The 17110-nt window shown below is 38.1% G+C and overlaps 1 protein-coding gene across 2 annotated transcripts; it reads right to left on the bottom strand.

The window, feature by feature from the left end:
• Positions 1–2396: 2396 nt before the first annotated feature.
• Positions 2397–15142, bottom strand: mgrn1b (mahogunin, ring finger 1b). Of its 2 annotated transcripts, XM_049561515.1 has the most exons (17): positions 14759–15142; positions 13084–13202; positions 12860–12948; positions 12597–12743; positions 11793–11910; positions 10689–10755; positions 10440–10483; positions 9899–9946; positions 9234–9302; positions 8987–9146; positions 8790–8899; positions 8181–8395; positions 7107–7218; positions 6974–7019; positions 6761–6865; positions 6325–6370; positions 2397–4246 (listed from the first exon to the last, which is right to left on the bottom strand). In XM_049561515.1, the coding sequence occupies exons 1-16, from the start codon at positions 14844–14846 to the stop codon at positions 6330–6332; spliced, it is 1578 nt and encodes a 525-aa protein (XP_049417472.1). In that variant the 5' UTR covers positions 14847–15142; the 3' UTR covers positions 2397–4246; positions 6325–6329. The 2 variants fall into 2 exon arrangements, with proteins under 2 accessions (XP_049417472.1, XP_049417471.1); XM_049561514.1 differs by lacking the exon at positions 6325–6370 and having other exon boundaries at positions 14759–15139.
• Positions 15143–17110: the final 1968 nt, after the last annotated feature.

Raw genomic sequence — 17110 nt, forward strand, 5'->3', positions numbered from 1 at the left:
CCAAAACACTGAAAAAAAGTCATAGTATAGTATGTGGTCCAAAATAATGAAAAAAAGTCATAGTATAGGGGCGTCGGTAGTGTATTGGATAGTGCAGGCGCCCCATGTACAGAGGCATCGCCTCACTGCAGCAGCCACGGGCTCAAATCCGGCTCGTGGCCCTTTGCTGCATGTCAGTCCCCACTCTCTTTCTGTCTCCCCATGTCACTGTCTGTCCTGTCAATAAAGGCGAAAGGCCCATAAAAATAGCCTTAAAAAAAAAAGTCATAGTATAGTATGTGGTCCAAAATTATGAAAAAAAGTCATAGTGTAGTATGTTGTCCAAAATCATGAAAAAACGTCATAGTATGTGGTCCAAAATAATGAAAAAAAAACGTTGTAGTATAGTATGTGGTCAAAAATCATGAAAAAAAAGTCATAGTATAGTATGTGGTCCAAAATTATGAAAAAAGTCATAGTATGAATGTGGTCCAAAACACTGAAAAAAAGTCATAGTATAGTATTTGGTCCAAAATAATGAAAAAAAGTCATAGTATAGTATGTGGTCCAAAATTATGAAAAAAGTCATAGTATGAATGTGGTCCAAAACACTGAAAAAAAGTCATAGTATAGTATTTGGTCCAAAATAATGAAAAAAAGTCATAGTATAGTATGTGGTCCAAAATTATGAAAAAAGTCATAGTATGAATGTGGTCCAAAACACTGAAAAAAAGTCATAGTATAGTATTTGGTCCAAAATAATGAAAAAAAGTCATAGTATAGTATGTGGTCCAAAATTATGAAAAAAGTCATAGTATGAATGTGGTCCAAAACACTGAAAAAAAGTCATAGTATAGTATTTGGTCCAAAATAATGAAAAAAAGTCATAGTATAGTATGTGGTCCAAAATTATGAAAAAAGTCATAGTATGAATGTGGTCCAAAACACTGAAAAAAAGTCATAGTATAGTATTTGGTCCAAAATAATGAAAAAAAGTCATAGTATAGTATGTGGTCCAAAATAATAAAAAAAAGTCATAGTATAGTATGTGGTCCAAAATCATGAAAAAATCATAGTATAGGGGCGTCGGTAGCGTAGTGGATAGTGCTGGCACCCCATGTACAGAGGCATCGCCTCACTGCAGCAGCCACGGGCTCAAATCCGGCTCACGGCCCTTTGCTGCATGTCAGTCCCCAATCTCTCTCTGTCTCCCCATGTCACTGTCTGTCCTGTCAATAAAGGCGAAAAACTGTCGTAGTATAGTATGTGGTCCAAAATCATGATAAAGCGTCATATCATAGAATGTCGTCCAAAATAATGAAAAAAAGTCATAGTATAGTTTTGTATGTTATGTAAAATGTCAATGTCCATTATGCCAAATAAAGTCATAGTATGGTAATGTAAGAAATGTCAGTAGAGTATGTCATAAAAAATGTCATAGTACAGTATACCAAAACATGTCGTAGTACTGTGTCATAGAGTCATAGTATAGTTTGCCAAAAAGAGTCATAGTATAGTTTGCCAAAGAGTCATAGTATAGTATGCCAAAGAGTCATAGTATAGTATGCCAAAAAGAGTCATAATATAGTTTGCCAGAGTCATAGTATAGTATGCCAAAGAGTCATAGTATGCCAAAAAGAGTCATAGTATAGTTTGCCAAAAAGAGTCATAGTATAGTTTGCCAAAGAGTCATAGTATACTTTGCCAGAGTCATAGTATGCCAAAAAGAGTCATAGTATAATTTGCCAAAAAGAGTCATAGTATAGTTTGCCAAAAAGAGTCATAGTATAGTATGCCAAAGAGTCATAGTATACTTTGCCAGAGTCATAGTATAGTATGCCAGAGTCATAGTATAGTTTGCCAAAGAGTCATAGTATAGTTAGCCAAAAAGAGTCATAGTATAGTATGCCAAAGAGTCATAGTATAGTTTGCCAAAAAGAGTCATAGTATAGTTTGCCAAAGAGTCATAGTATAGTATGCCAAAAAGAGTCATAGTATAGTTTGCCAAAAAGTCATAGTATAGTTTGCCAAAGAGTCATAATATAGTATGCCAAAAAGAGTTATAGTATAGTTTGCCAAAAAGAGTCATAGTATAGTATGCCAAAAAGAGTCATAGTATAGTTTGCCAAAGAGTCATAGTATAGTATGCTAAAAAAATGTCATACTTTAGTATGCCAAAAGAAATACCTACAAAAGGTGAATCATTATTTTTAGAAAATCCTATTAATCTCAAAGTAATGGCCTTATGTCATTATACTTAAGGTCCCAAGTTTAATCTTTGGCCATGTTCTTTATCTTAAAACATACCATGGCATATCAGTGGATATTAACAGATTTGAGTCTGCAGAATAATAAAGAACATCAGTACTGTCAGTAGCAAATAGGCATTGTGATGAATCAGAAAACAACTGGTGAAGTACTGAATCTTTGTTCTTTATTGTTATACACATGCTGCTATACACACAAGGAAAGACAGGTATTGATTTTACAGAGAGCCACAAACCACCTACTGTGGAGTTATCCTGGATACCAGGTCAATAGTGGTCAGAACAGGAACAGGAAGGCACAGTGTCAAGTTGAAATGGCACAGAAGAGGAGGAGGGGAAAAGACAAAATAACTTACTTAAAAGCAGTGAGACGTTTCAGCCTCTACAAATTCGCATGCAAATGCTAGCCCAATTACTAAAATGCAACGTTTGCACTTATTGCATTGGATGTGGTCCTTCCAATCAAATACACATTAAGAGAATCCGCTTGAACCTAAATACTAAGATTAAATGCATAATCGATACATGGCCATAACATAGTAAATGAACAGTTCAATTTCATATTGCAATAACAAGATACATTTGTCCAGTAACATGTAGATTGCGATAGAAAAAAAGGCTCTGTACATCAGCATCAAAAATCCTGTCTACGGGCTGACAACGGTTGTATATTGTAGCATTTAGAAGAACACTAATGTCCAATGCAACAAGCAGGCAGCCATATCAATTCAAGGCACATAGATCTATATGCATGGCGCTACACATACGTACAGGACCCAATTGTGTAAAGGTGTTGCAGCCACACAAACACCGGAACCCCATTTTTTTTTGCAGCTACATCACATAAGCAGACACTGGCATTGCCACAAAAAGACTGTACAGAGATCTGCCACATCTACGACAAGCACACTTACTGTGCCATAGTGAGTCGGCATACATGTAGCTGGAGCATCTATGCTTGTTGCAGGCTTTATCTATCTTTGAGTTTAGCTGTTAGGGTGTGAATCTGTAGCTCTTATCGATTATCCAAGTCTTAAATAATGTGCATGTTAACTGTATCTAGTTCCATTATTTCAATATCTGGATTTTTTTTCCTTCTATGTAATATGCAAGTATACAATTTTGGAAGTAACTACACAGGATTCTAGTACAGTTATGATACATAGATATCACATATTTTGAAATGATAAAAAAGTGACATGTAAATGTTTGCAGACAACTTAAACTCATCTCATCATAAACTCTGTTATAAGGAATGGATTATAAACGATTTTGTCGCAGAGTGCAAAATCACTTCAAATGGACACACAGATACATACTTAATATGTCCTCAAATTTCTGCTCATAACTCAAATCAACCTAGCTGTAAAAATACGTTCTCGAGTCATTAATGCATTTAACTGATGAATACAATATCTAAACACAAACTGTATTTATAAAGTCTTCTGAATTTAGTGTTTAGCAATTGGTACAGAGTTAATTTAAAGTAAGTGTGCTTAAAGCCACCGTGACAGGTGGTGAAATATCTCTGGAATCGACATTACTAGACCACAACTCTGGTCAAGACACACAACTGAACACCATCTGACAGTTAATGAAATGTTTTCAAAGCTGGGGAAACGATATCTTTTTTATAAACATCAGTCATAAAGTAAGGTACTGAGAAAATCATAACAGGAGTCAAATTTTCTTTTCTAATGTCAGAGACACTGATGGAATAGACAGTCCTCCCTTGTCCTGGTGGACTTCCTTTCAGGGCCGTCCTCGGCTCTGATCACTGAAGCAGAAAACTGGGCTGGAGGGTATAAGGAATTAGAGGGACTGGATCATCTTTGTAACGCATAAATCTGTTCTGATGGAGGGGAGGGGGGAAAGGCTGGATGAGAGTCAGGGGCTGAGGTGCTCATCTTCCATATGAAGGCTGCTCGTGGGACACAGGAGAGGCTGGCTGGAGCAGTTTGTGCTCTGACTTTTCAGGCTTTCTGTTGACTCGGATGACCCTGCAGAGGAAGCAGCAACAGATGAGCAGCACGCCTCAAAGTGACATCTCTACTCAGACTACACGGAGCCTGTTTACACCTGGTATTAACATATGAGCTTGGTGATCAGATCTCAAGTGGACATCTCTAAATACAAGTGTAAACTAGGGATGTTCCTGGCGACTAATTTCCCCGTCGACTAAATGAAAATTTTAATCAAAACACTGAGAAAACAGTCAAAATTTAGTACCATTTATTGTTAAATTTGTGAAACACTGTCCCAAAAAATATTGTGTGCATTAAGAGCCCTTTGAAGCCTTTAATCACAACCAAGTACGAGGCACTTTGCATCGTGCGGTATGAACGTGAACACGACAGCAACTCAGTCAAAAGTCTAAAATAAATAACTTGCCTCTAAAATGTGGGGCACAATAAACCTTGCACATTATCCTACAGAAATGACAGCAGTTCTTTTAAAAGTTAATAAAACAACATCTAATTTATAATGAAATTTCAGCTGAAATGAGAGGTATTTTGCGTTGCGCAGTATGAATGTAAACCCTGCACATTATATATGTGCATTCACTTAAAGTTAACAAATAATATCTCTAAAAAATCTCAAAAAATAAACTGAAGCTGAATTCATTTTCTAGATCAAAGCTCTGCCAAACCATGCTGGTTTTGTGAGAGGACATCTCTCCAATTTCCCGCTGTGCTGTTTTAAAACTCCAGTCTACTCGAGCATTACCACGGGGAGGGGGACTGCTGTCTGACGGCTCTGTAGCACCCACTAGTGGCAGGCTGCTGCATGCCAGTTAAGCTGCCTTGTACATGAATACCCAACTAATTAATCGCTTAAATGTCAAACTGCGCGCATTCCTAGTGTAAACAACCACTAGGAAGCATTATGATCCGATCACTCAAACCACTTGTGGTGGACTGGGACACTTTTGACTGCTATATCTTGTCGTGTAAACACTACTGTGTCTTAATAACACAGCCGGGAACTGCGCTCAAGTCAATTTTACACAGTGGCCAAACATGGAATTCCAACTTCCAGGTCTGTCACATGATGCCAAGGGGCCTTAAAAACCTTTTTCTTATAGACTTACATTGTGAAAGAGACAACACAACCCCCAAAGAATGACTCGGTTCAACTGGATTTGATCCACAACCTTTTTAAGTCTAGAAGAGCTGGATGATAAAATTATTTTGATCTCCATTCAAATTAGAGGAGGGCTAAATTGGAAGTTAGCTGCTTGGCCACGCTCAGCCACCATAAATTCCTAGTGTGCTTGCTCTATGGGCTCCACAATACAGAAGCTCTGGGTAATATCATACCATAGAAATTGAGGTTATTTTGGCTTTATGCACAACTGAGCAACTTTCATAGGAATAATTGGGACCCTATCTCCAACGCTGTGTCCGGATCTCTTTATAAATCCAGAGTCCTGATGTGTCCCCAACAAGGACTATGTCATGAGTGCCGGGCATGCCAGTTGTTTTGGTAACAGAACCCTAACGCTCTATAACTTGCCCATTTTACAATGAATTGGATAAAGTGTTGTGTGACTGTCCATTGTTTTGCCCGATGGAAGGAGACAGTCATGGTATCACTGCTGACAGTGATACCTCCAGCTGTACAGACACAACGGCAGTGACATGATGTGAAAGCATGCACAGGCGTCAGTGTTGATTGGCTATCATTTGTGCCGTGTAACCAATCAGAGGGGGCTGTAGGCGGGACATTGTTACAAAGCCCAGTACAGTGGGGACTGCAGGCAGGGAGGGAGACGGCTGTATCAGAGCCAAAGGAGCAAGTTTTAAAATACTGCTGTCCACTTGTGATTGGATCACTGAAACATATGTTAATACCTGGTGTACACAGGTTCATTGAGAAGTGAAAAAGGAAATGTTCTCGATAAGATAAGTCTGCATTAAAAACTGCTGTAATCATACGACACTCACTTGACAATACCTGCCGCATCTTTTAATTCTAGCTGTGATAGATGTGAATGATCATTTATGGGAAACAGGATTCAGTGAGCACAGTAGAGCTCATATGCAGAGAAGCAGAGCAGACAGGAAAGCCTACATACCACAGTTATTCCTCCATACCAATAGAGCAGGAATCGGGACCGAGAGCTGCCCAAAGTGAGGCGGTACGAAGGGACAGGACGGTAGGGAACAGAAGAGGAGTGTTAGGGAACAGAGAAGCACAACAGCACACAGGTTAGATGCAAAGCACAGGGAATCACAGCCTCATGTCTTGGATTTAAGAAAAGAAATGTTAAGAGAACCAGAACTAGAAAAAAGTTATAAACCATCAAGAACCAGATGATCTGTAGTTGACAATTCTCTTCATTCTAGGAGTCAATGCTAGACCATCTGATTTGCCAAAAGATGCCATCAGAAAGTGCAGACTGATAATGTACATGGATTTATACATAAGCGATAACATACATAGTACATATTCTGCTTCCTTTCTTTTCCTTGCTGGTTGCTGGGGCTTTAACAGTAGAGAGAAACTCTTACCTGGCAGAGACAAATCGCCCGGTGGGTCGCTCTCTGTTTTGGTCAAGCTGCTGTGCTCACTGCTGCAGTCCTGTAGGATGTCTCCTCCAGAATGCATCCTGTCCTCTGGATCACCCAGGAGAGTAAATGTTAATGAATGTAACTCTTAAAGCCAACAACTTTACCAGTGTCACATAATGAACTGTTTATTGACTGCCAAAGTAAAAAACTCACCATCATCTGGAGACAGGGACTCTGCCACGTCCTCGGTGGCTGTGGCCTGGAGTAAGAAGGAAACGAGCTGGTTAAAGATTTTATTTGCAACACAGTTAAAGTTTAAACATCAGGTGGTGGAGTGGCGGCTTACGTCAGTGGGGGCGGGGCTGCTGGACAGCAGTGTGTGTGGCTGAGCGTCAGACATCTCAGATAGCTTCTCCTCATCTTCCTCTTGAATGGGAGAGGATGGAGACCTAAGGGTGCTGTGGAGGGGGACGAGGCAAAAAATTGGTGAATACAGAAAGATACAAGTGGTAAAGGCTATTAAATCAATCACAGCTATCTACACAGACCAATTATAACCCTATCTGTAAAAATGCACTCAGTGGAGTGCACATCTCCGCGGGAGATAATCGTGGCCACTCTAGACGATGCGTGCACGGTGGAATTGTCTCTCCCAGCTCCCTTACACTTAAGATGGTAGCGAAAATAGCCATAAATGTACACACAAAATGTTAGGCTGACTGGTCCAATAATATGTGAGATTAGCTGCAGATGGACAGATACAGCACACTCAACGCATAAAAATGAAAACTCTACCTTTTAAAAAGAAATGATGTAGACTTCAAAATAAATTAAGAAAACAACTGGTTTTAGGCCAGCAGCATGTAGAAGCTGCATTCTACAATTATGTCATGACAACTGTCCCACATGAAAGAAAACCTGCAGCACCCACTAAGGCTGTAGCAGTCCGTGTATTTGTGCCGAACTGTCTGAATACACATTATGTAGACTGGTGCACATACTGCAGAATCAAAATTCATGAGGGCAAGTTCTGCCCAGAAACTTTTAACTGTATGCTACCAGCAACAGGTTCTGAGAGTAGCACAATGAGTCAGTCACACTATGGCGAGTGCAAATGAAACACCACAGCTGAAAGACCTGCCTGCAGGTTCCCCATCAGCTATAACAGCAACAAGGAGAGAGTTGTGTGTAAGATGGCATGTCAGCCTTATTCCAGTGTTTTAGGTTATGTGAAAGAAAACCCATGCGACATGCTGAGGCACATCTGACTGCATCACTAAGATGTGCTGATCACCAGGACAAGGAAACAAAAAAGCCCAAGCACAACAAGCCTGATGTAAAGTGATGGTTGTGATCTCATTTCCTGTCCTGACCTGATTTCTCACAGTACTATTTTTGTAAGCGTGTGCGTATAACGTACCTGTCAGGTGACTTGCTGACTTTGCCCTTCTGCAGACTTCCATCACTTAAATGTTCTGGGGAGCTCAGCTGTCTGCTGTCACCTCCCAGACCCCCTGAGAAATTGATCTCATCGTAGAGGGGGGCAGATGGGATGGCAGGAGACACTGACCGCAGACCATTCAGAGCTTCCAACAGCGAGATGGGTTCAAAGCCGGGAGGAACCGAGTCTGTGCTCTGCAAAGAGACGTAGACGAGGACCGTGGTGATGATGCACAGCGGATAAACAAACTGCTGCATATTCATGACAAACACTGTAAAAGAGTTTTAACTATTTCATTTAAAGATGGGTTACTGCCAGTTTAGGCGTCAGAGCTGTTAGCCATGAGTCTTTCAATTGAGCTATAAGTTTGAAAAATGTTAAGGTAAAAACTGACTTAATATTTGGACTTAAAGTTGTGAATTCCAGCTGTTCCAATACTGCACCCCTTACAATATTTTTACTGCAGAACTTCATATTGCAATAAGGATAGAAATATGTTGTGCAGCCCAAAGTCATGCCCAGTCCTCCCTTGATGTTGCTGCACATTAGCTAACTGTATCTGATTATACACAGATGTACATGACTTACTGAGTGCTCCTCATGGTCCATAGTCTGAGCCAGGACTGGGCTGAAGGACACAGGGGAAAGAGCACCGGGCTTTTTCCTCACAGCTCTGATCTGCAGCAAGGCTCTGAAGGCTGATAAGAGGAACCCAGGCTCAAATTAAACACGATAACAATGTCACACTTTAACTACTTTCCAAAAAATATTGTAACAGTTCTTACGCAGCCTGCAGATCGGACAGTTGTTGGCCTGGTAGCGCAGAGTGTCTGCGCAGGAGTTACAGAGACACAGGTGTCTGCAGGGCAGGATGAGTGTATCTCTCAGGTCAGACAGACAGACAACACACTCGTTGCTGTTGTCACTGTTCTCATCATCTGATGGCTGGAAAAAGAAATCACATCAAAAGTCACACAAATAAAACTATCACATCAATGTGACTCATTCTCAATGTAATGTTTTAAGTGAAACCTTGGTTTCTTGGTTGTTTTTGTTCTCAATCCCATAGATCTCCTGTAAGAGGTAGCTCACACGGTCCACCTGAAAAGAGATAACAGCACAAATTATCTTCCAGAAACCTATGTTCATGCACGCAACGAGGTCTAAGGGAGCTGGAAAAGCAAAATGCATGACATCTTCTATCCACTGTCTTGTTTTGTCTTCCTTTTTAATTTTTAGAGAAGTGTGATACAGAAAATAGATTCATACATCTCACTGCTGTCTTAAAATTAAAACCATCTGTTTTAACAATGTTTCACATTTAAAGACAAATTACACAAAAAACTGAATATATGTGAAATAACTTTGAGCTCCCTGAAAGTTTATATTCAACGTCTACTTCACAGCTTTGCTTTATTGCCAGACTCCCAAGGGTCTCAGCACAGATCTTTGTCTTTTCAAAAGCTGCAAATATGTATGAGGGTCACTGACGCTCTGCGTTAAACATCCTGCATTGCATCAATAACATGCTGCAGCACGAACAGTAAGTCCTTCATAATTTAATCAATTGCATTTAGGGTGATTAAGTAAATAAAAAAAAAGCCACTGATAAAAAGCAAAGTGAGGATATTCACTATACATTCAGCTTAATAATTTGCTAACTAGCAATATTGAAAGAGGAACATTCATAAACCTACGATTTGCTTCTGCTTCAGAGGCTTGACGGAGAAACTGCCATCAACGTGCTGGAGGTGAGAAACAAAACAAACATGTTTTAGCTCATGTAGAAACTTCTTTGATCCAGACTAAAAATATTTCTACTTTAATTTCAGGGTTGCCACGCCTTCTCAACAACAAATTCAAGGACTTTTAAAAGGACTTTCCAGGCCCAGTTCCTTCAAATTCAAGAAGCCAGCACAGCAGAGTTTGAGACACTTATCAAAGTTAATCACTGGTACAATAAACAAAGAATTTTATAATTAAAACTAGCAGGCTTTAGAGAAGCTCACAGATCACAATTAAAAGAGAGAAAGGCTTGAGTGTATGAACGCTTGAACGCCTAAAAATATTAAAAGAACATCCATTTTTATTCTTACACAAAATATAAATTCAAGCACCCTCAATGACCCATATCTATTAATATCTTTATAAAAAACTTTCAAGATGTTCCTTTACATTGACGAACTTTTAAGGATTTCAACGACCCATGGGAACCCCGTTATTTAGATGTATACGTACTCTTTCAAAGGCTGCCAAAAGCACGTGAGCATGTCCGAGGCAATCTTAAGAAGAACACACAATGTCCTGGTTAGTACAAATGCAAATTTAAGCTTGAAATTTAACTGTTTATACTGACAATATTAGTATAATTTCTCATGACTGTCGACCTGCTACTTTATGTTACAATTCCATAAATAGGTCTTAATGTTTGTGCAACAAGTCTCAATATGAAAGCTATCCTGTCCTGACTGTTACACAGTAACTTACCGTCCCCTTCGTCAACCACAGCTTGGATTACCATGGGAAACACTCCTCGGTCGAGGTCAAAGTTCAGCTGTAAGGGAAGAGATACATGTATTTTTTTTTCAGTTCAATGAGGCATGGTTATGTAATAGCAGCTTATAAAAACACATAAACATCTTAAAAGCAAAACTGGCATTTTTCTGTAGAAATACGGGATGGATTATACAGAAATGTACAAAGCAAATTGTTCAGTCAACCATTTTTATTTGTTACTGACTATGGTGGTGTAATTTATATGAACTCTCCTACCTCTATTTTTCAACTTCTTAAAGGTTTTTTTTTTTTTACTTTTTGCCTTTATTTGATAGGACAGTATTAAGGCATGAAAGGGGGCGAGAGAGAGGGAATGACATGCAGCGAGGGGCTGTGGGCTGGAATCGACCCTCTGGCTGCTGCAGCATGAGCACTGCCTTTGGGATGCCCACTCTACTCACTTTTTTATTATACGAGGAAGTTGGGTGTCAGTCATTGGCAGTGAGGAAAGTAACAACACTGCATTCTATTAATTTATAAAACACCTCTGGGCAAAATTCACTCAGCACTGGGTCCCAGGCTTATTTGGTCCTTGAAAATCATCATGTTAACACTGAGACTGGGAGACTGGCTCTTCAGTACTACGCACCACACAAGTGGAACAATCTGCAGAAGCTTCAAAAATAAGACAAGCTTTTCCTTTTTAATCAATTTAAATACTTTCTGACAAACTTGGAGCAGTATATGCATGTGCTCTCTGTGAACTGATGCTGTCCCTTACGCTGATGTCCTTGCCCTGTTTGTTTTATGATTCGTTGATACATGGTGTAACTTTTATGTTCCCCTATTATTGTTTTATCTGTACTACAACCAGGGCTTTCTTGTAAAAGAGAACTTCCTCTCAGTGGCCTTCCCTGTTTCAATAAAGCCTATAATAAAAAAGTCAAAGGTTGTGTTGATGCACTGATGTAGACCTCTGGCAAAAAGTGTGCTGTGTAAGTGAAAGCAGAATATTCGAAGACATAAACGAACACCGGTGGAGACTAAGTGTTGCTGTGATGTGTGACCTAGAAACAAACTGCTGCAGATACTTACATCTTCCTCTTTCCACTCGCTGAAGTCTATTTTGAAAGACGGCATGGAGAACTGCTGGCTCACGCCGCGCTTGTAATGCACAGTTTCAGAGACCAGCGATGGATTCTTTGGGCTGTACCTGCGCACAGTATGTTACAGAGAAATGTGATCAGCGTGCAGGAGGGTGAAGGAATCCTGGATGGACAGTGCACTCTGTTTTTCTAACTAGATATTTATCATTCAGGAAAATCTTTACATACTTAATATAAATTAGTGTGCCTAAAAATGGATAGACACAATGGAAATAAAGAAAAGTGAATATCATAGCACAACAGTAGTAATATCTGATCTCTATGACTCCAGAAAGAAGTATCATCTTTGTGTCTCATTTCATAATAACTGAATAACTTTGGTACGAACTATTACTTTCATCTTCTTCTAAGACTTATCTGCAGTATCCATGGCGACTGGTGGTTGCTAAGGACCCTCTGTATCTATTCTAGCCCTTGTGCTCTAAGGCCTGAATCTCACTACCCAAAAAACAGAGATTAAATGTCTCTGGCACAAGATTTTTCACTAATATGACGCTGCTGTGTCAGTTCCACTCGTCTGTTTATATGGCTCAAATCTGAACAACTGATCCTCTCACAGACAGACAGATGTGCCCTATGTTGGTTTCGCAAATGGATTCAGATGTGATTTTTAAATTTAAATAATGAAAGACAGATAAAAGTCTGATTCCAGTTGAATATTTAAGTAGCAGTTCACCCTTTGTGATGCTAATAGATAAAGCTTAATCTGAGAGTTCTGAGATCAAATTCTTACACTGCCATCCCATTGGAGAACTCCTCAAACGCTTGGCAGTAGAGGGTGATGGCCACCCGAGCATCTGCGTCAAAGGTGAACTCAACACCATACTGGACCTTTGGTTTTCCGCCTTCCTCCACCGGTGTGTCAGAGTCATCTTTATACCTGGAATCAAGAGGCGTGACACAGTTGTGACGAGTTGCCACAATGGAAACTGTTTTCGTTAAAACAGTTATTTGCTTTTAATGTAATTATATCGCAGTTGGCCTCGTTATCTTCACCTGACCAAACGCAGAGAGTCCTTCCTAATGTTCACCAGGCTCCTCAGGGTCTTCACAGGCTCATGTGGTGCAGGCGTCACATATGGAAACTAGTGAGATAACAGCAAATATGGACGATATGTGATTAGAAATAATCAACATGGTGTGATTATTACGATTACTGACAAGAAATGTAGAGCTGCGATGCTACGTTGCTGTTTTATGATTAAAATATCAGTTTTCACCTGCACTGGCCTATTTCCAAGAAAATTCAGGTCCATGTTTTCTCCAAAAAGGTATCCCTCTGGATGTGGTGTGTCAAATTTCTCTCCTCCCATGAAGAAGTGGCTCGCAAAATAATTCCCTGAGGACAAGAGAAGGAAACAATAAATAATAAAGGCACTGCGAGCAATATAAAACCTCTCTACCTGCATTGATGTGAGCAGTAACTCAGTCCATATATTGTTACTTTGAATATTATGACTCTTTTGAGCAACATGTTTAAGCTCTCGTTTAATAGTGCAGTCATTTCAGAGGCAGGAGCACAGAAGTCTTAACAAACCATAAACCCCCAAACAACTACATACAGATAGCGATATTATTATATTTTCAAATTGGCTTGGCTGTTTTTTGGCATGTAATGTAGGACTATCATTCAGATGATAAAAAGGACAATAAAGGCTGCTTGGTTGCATAAATGGGATCAATAAATACCAACAGAGGTACATCAGCACTATGCCACTGTTATTATGTCATTATGTCTGCCTAAACGTGTTGTAGCATTTTATATTTGCAGCACGTAAATTTCTATATCAAAAAAAGATTTCTGTTCAAGTGCAATCATTTTAATCACCCCTAAACAAGAAAATAACAGTGAATAAAATCAAGAGCAACGTCATTATCACCATATCAGTCCTCGTATGTGTGTACGGAAGTGCAGGAGATTATATGACCAGCTGAAAGGCCAGTTTATGGGTTTTAAACAGAGGTTTCTTGGTCTCACATTGACATATCTATCTCAGTACTAGTGTTGTCAAATCAATTGATCTATAAATGGTTATCAATATTGAATATTTTAAGTGGTTTCAATAATAATTTTCAGCAGTGCTGATACATGTTACAGTTTGCCATTTCTTGCTCTCTCTTACAGTTAATGTTTACTACAATTATTCTGCGGTTCCCCGCTGCTAACCAAGAGAAGAAAACTCGTCACGTTGTGGCTTTGTTAAATTTATCTTTGATTTAAGAAAATTAAAATGTATTTTTTCCCCATGATACTGAATGTGGATATTTTTCAAGGCATTGTATCAAAGTGAGAAATTACAGTGTACACCGTACTGTTTTCACTGATTGAAAATATCTCAATAGCAAAGTGAGAGTGTAATAAATATGTAAGACTAATTACTATTTACTTTAAACATAGCTGAAACACAACACTAACAGGAAATGGCATTTAAGCTGAAAATCCTTTGTTGCCATGGGTGTCGTGTCTCATCAGCTCTTGGAGCATCAGTTTAATGTGAATAAAACACACATGCCACTTCATTACATCCATTTTTGGAGTTAGACATTCAGTGCTTCAGTCTGCTACCATCACACTGCAATAACATAACATTAGACCCGTTTGCATTAACCTGACAGTCCTCAGCAGTAGCACAATGTAGGCTATAAAAACCACAGTAAATTTTGAAAGCTTTCTTAACATGTGAACCAGACAGACAGACAAATTTATAATCGGGTTAGCAATTCTTATCTCGCCAATAAAATTATCTGATGGCAATCAACAGAAAATAAACAGTAATTAGAGCCCAACTAACGTTAGCTAGCGTCAGCTCCGTGTGTCTATGTCTGTTCTTGCTTTAGATGATCCATGGTAATATGGAATCTGAATTCAGCCGGGAGATACTACCGATCACTTACCAGATTTCGGTGGAAATCGATAGGCCGAGTTGGCCTGGATATCGATATCCTCAACGCCAGCGATTCTGCGACTCAGAATGGACCCCATCTTTCTCTGCTGGATCGCCGATGTTAGCTACAGTTAGCTAGCAGCTTGACAGCTAACGGCGCGTCGCAGCTCCGACTGGCTCTGCCTTCAAACGAACACCAACGTCAAATCAAAGATAACATCGACCGGGTATGAACGCTGTCGTTAATTTAACATTTTTACACGCTAGGTTTTGTCGGCGGCTCTGTTGCTAATGCTAGTGCTAACAGGAAACAAATTGAGACGGGCTGTTGTTTTGCCAGAGCTGTGCAAACGTAGTAGGGAGTCAACTTGATTGGCTGTCTCCAAGCGTTCCAGCGATTCAGGGCGTTCGCTCTGTGTGTTGGGACCGCCCGGCGGGGCGGAGGTCAGCAGGGGAAGGGGTCAGGGTAAGGGCGTCGGTTCGTTTTGTATATAACTCAGAACAACTATTAAAGCGGTTTCTTATTTTTTTCCCTCATATCATTATAAAGCCTAATATGTGGCACCAGAACACACAAAAAAATTAATAACGTGCGACATAGATACAAAATATAACTAAATCTCTACCGCCTCCCCCAAAAGAATAGACGCAACAAACACCACTCTCTTTTAATTGTTCAATGTCACATTTATATCTGAAGTGTTTGTTTTGTTTCTGAAGCGCGACACTACAGGAGACGATGGTTTACTGCCCCTCAGTGGTCAAAATGAGGAACTGCATTATTAAATATATCAAATATCAACAGCAAGGTCATGTCTGCTCACACACATAATATAATAATATGAAAATACAAATAATAGTAATAATAATAACCATTATTATTATTATTATTATTATTATTATTATTTGATCATGTTAAAAAACTGAAAATAAAAAAACTACCTATAATAATAATATAATATAAAATATAATATATATTATAATTATATAATATAATATATTATATTATAATATATAATATAATAATCTAATAATAAGAATAAGAATAAGAATAATAAGAATAAGAATAATAATGTAAAACACATATTATTATTATTATTATTATTATTATTATTATTATCATTTAATGATGTTGAAAAAAATTGAAAAATTCCATATTCCGCTCTGTATTATTATTATTATTTTTTATTATGAATGATATAATAATAATGATAATAATAATAAGAATAATAATGCTGATAATGATAAATTGAAAAAAAAAGATTTATCAATAACAACAACACTCATAGTAGTAGTAATAATGATAATAATAATAATAATAATAATAATAATAATAATAATAACAACAACAACAACAACAACAACAACAATAAACCTATTATTATTATTATTATTATCATCATCATCATTTAAGGATGGCATTGAATGAAAATTGAAAACAAAATTATTCATCAATGACACTCATAGTAGTAGTAGTAATAATAATAATAATAATAATAAAATAATCATAATAATCATAATACACCTATTATTATTATTGTTATAAGTATTATTTGATGATGTTAAAAATTGAAACAAATTAAAAAATTCTGTATTCTATTCTATTATTTTTATTATCAATAATAATAACAATAATCAATAATAATAATAATAATAATGAAACAAAATAATATATAATTTGTTGTATCAACAAGAACAAGCGCTAACAACAAATCAACCCAAACAAAACACTTCATAGAAATTGTTGTTTTGTATTGCACTTTGGATGGCCTTTGCATTTTCATTTTCAATCAGTTTCCAAATACACTCCATTCTACCTTGGCCATCAATGTTCTAGCATGCTTTGACTGACTTACTCTTTGTGCTGTTTGCTCATTACAAGGTTTACATGTTAGAAAAGATGTGTTTGCATGCTTGTAATAAATGTTGTGACAGTTAGGTGGAGCTGTTGTATCAGCTTTGCAAATGCTGCAGTTTTCAACAATCATTCAATAAAAAAAAAAAAAACAGTTGAAAAAGTGTTTGTATTTATTTGTACTTGTGAAAACATCATTTAAAAGGATAATGTTCTGCAAATGTTGTCACCTTGACTAGATTGTATTTTTCTCCTGTTGTTCATCTCACTGATAATAATCCTGGACACAAAGACAACAGACAGACTTGTTTCTTTAATATTTATATTCAAAATCATAAAGCAACATTGTTATTAGGTGTTAATTTGCAATAAAAGCACAGCAGAAAGATGAATATGACTTTGCCTTGTTTTAGTTGCTCACAGTGGTTAAGACGTTAGAAAAATCAGATGACATGAGCAAATGAAACTGAGTTTTCATCCTCCATCAGTGAAGCATCACCTCTCTAC

This window comes from Epinephelus fuscoguttatus, linkage group LG19, assembly GCF_011397635.1.
Source record: "Epinephelus fuscoguttatus linkage group LG19, E.fuscoguttatus.final_Chr_v1".
NCBI lineage: Eukaryota > Metazoa > Chordata > Actinopteri > Perciformes > Serranidae > Epinephelus > Epinephelus fuscoguttatus.

Coding starts and splice junctions, on each gene's coding strand:
- mgrn1b (XM_049561514.1), bottom strand. CDS start 14,846: ATGGGGTCCATTCTGAGTCGCAGAATCGCTGGCGTTGAGGATATCGAT. Junction 7,219..8,180: donor GTCAGCAAGTCACCTGACAG/GTACGTTATACG, acceptor CCCCCTCCACAG/CACCCTTAGGTCTCCATCCT. Junction 4,247..6,760: donor GGGCGATTTGTCTCTGCCAG/GTAAGAGTTTCT, acceptor CTTCCTCTGCAG/GGTCATCCGAGTCAACAGAA.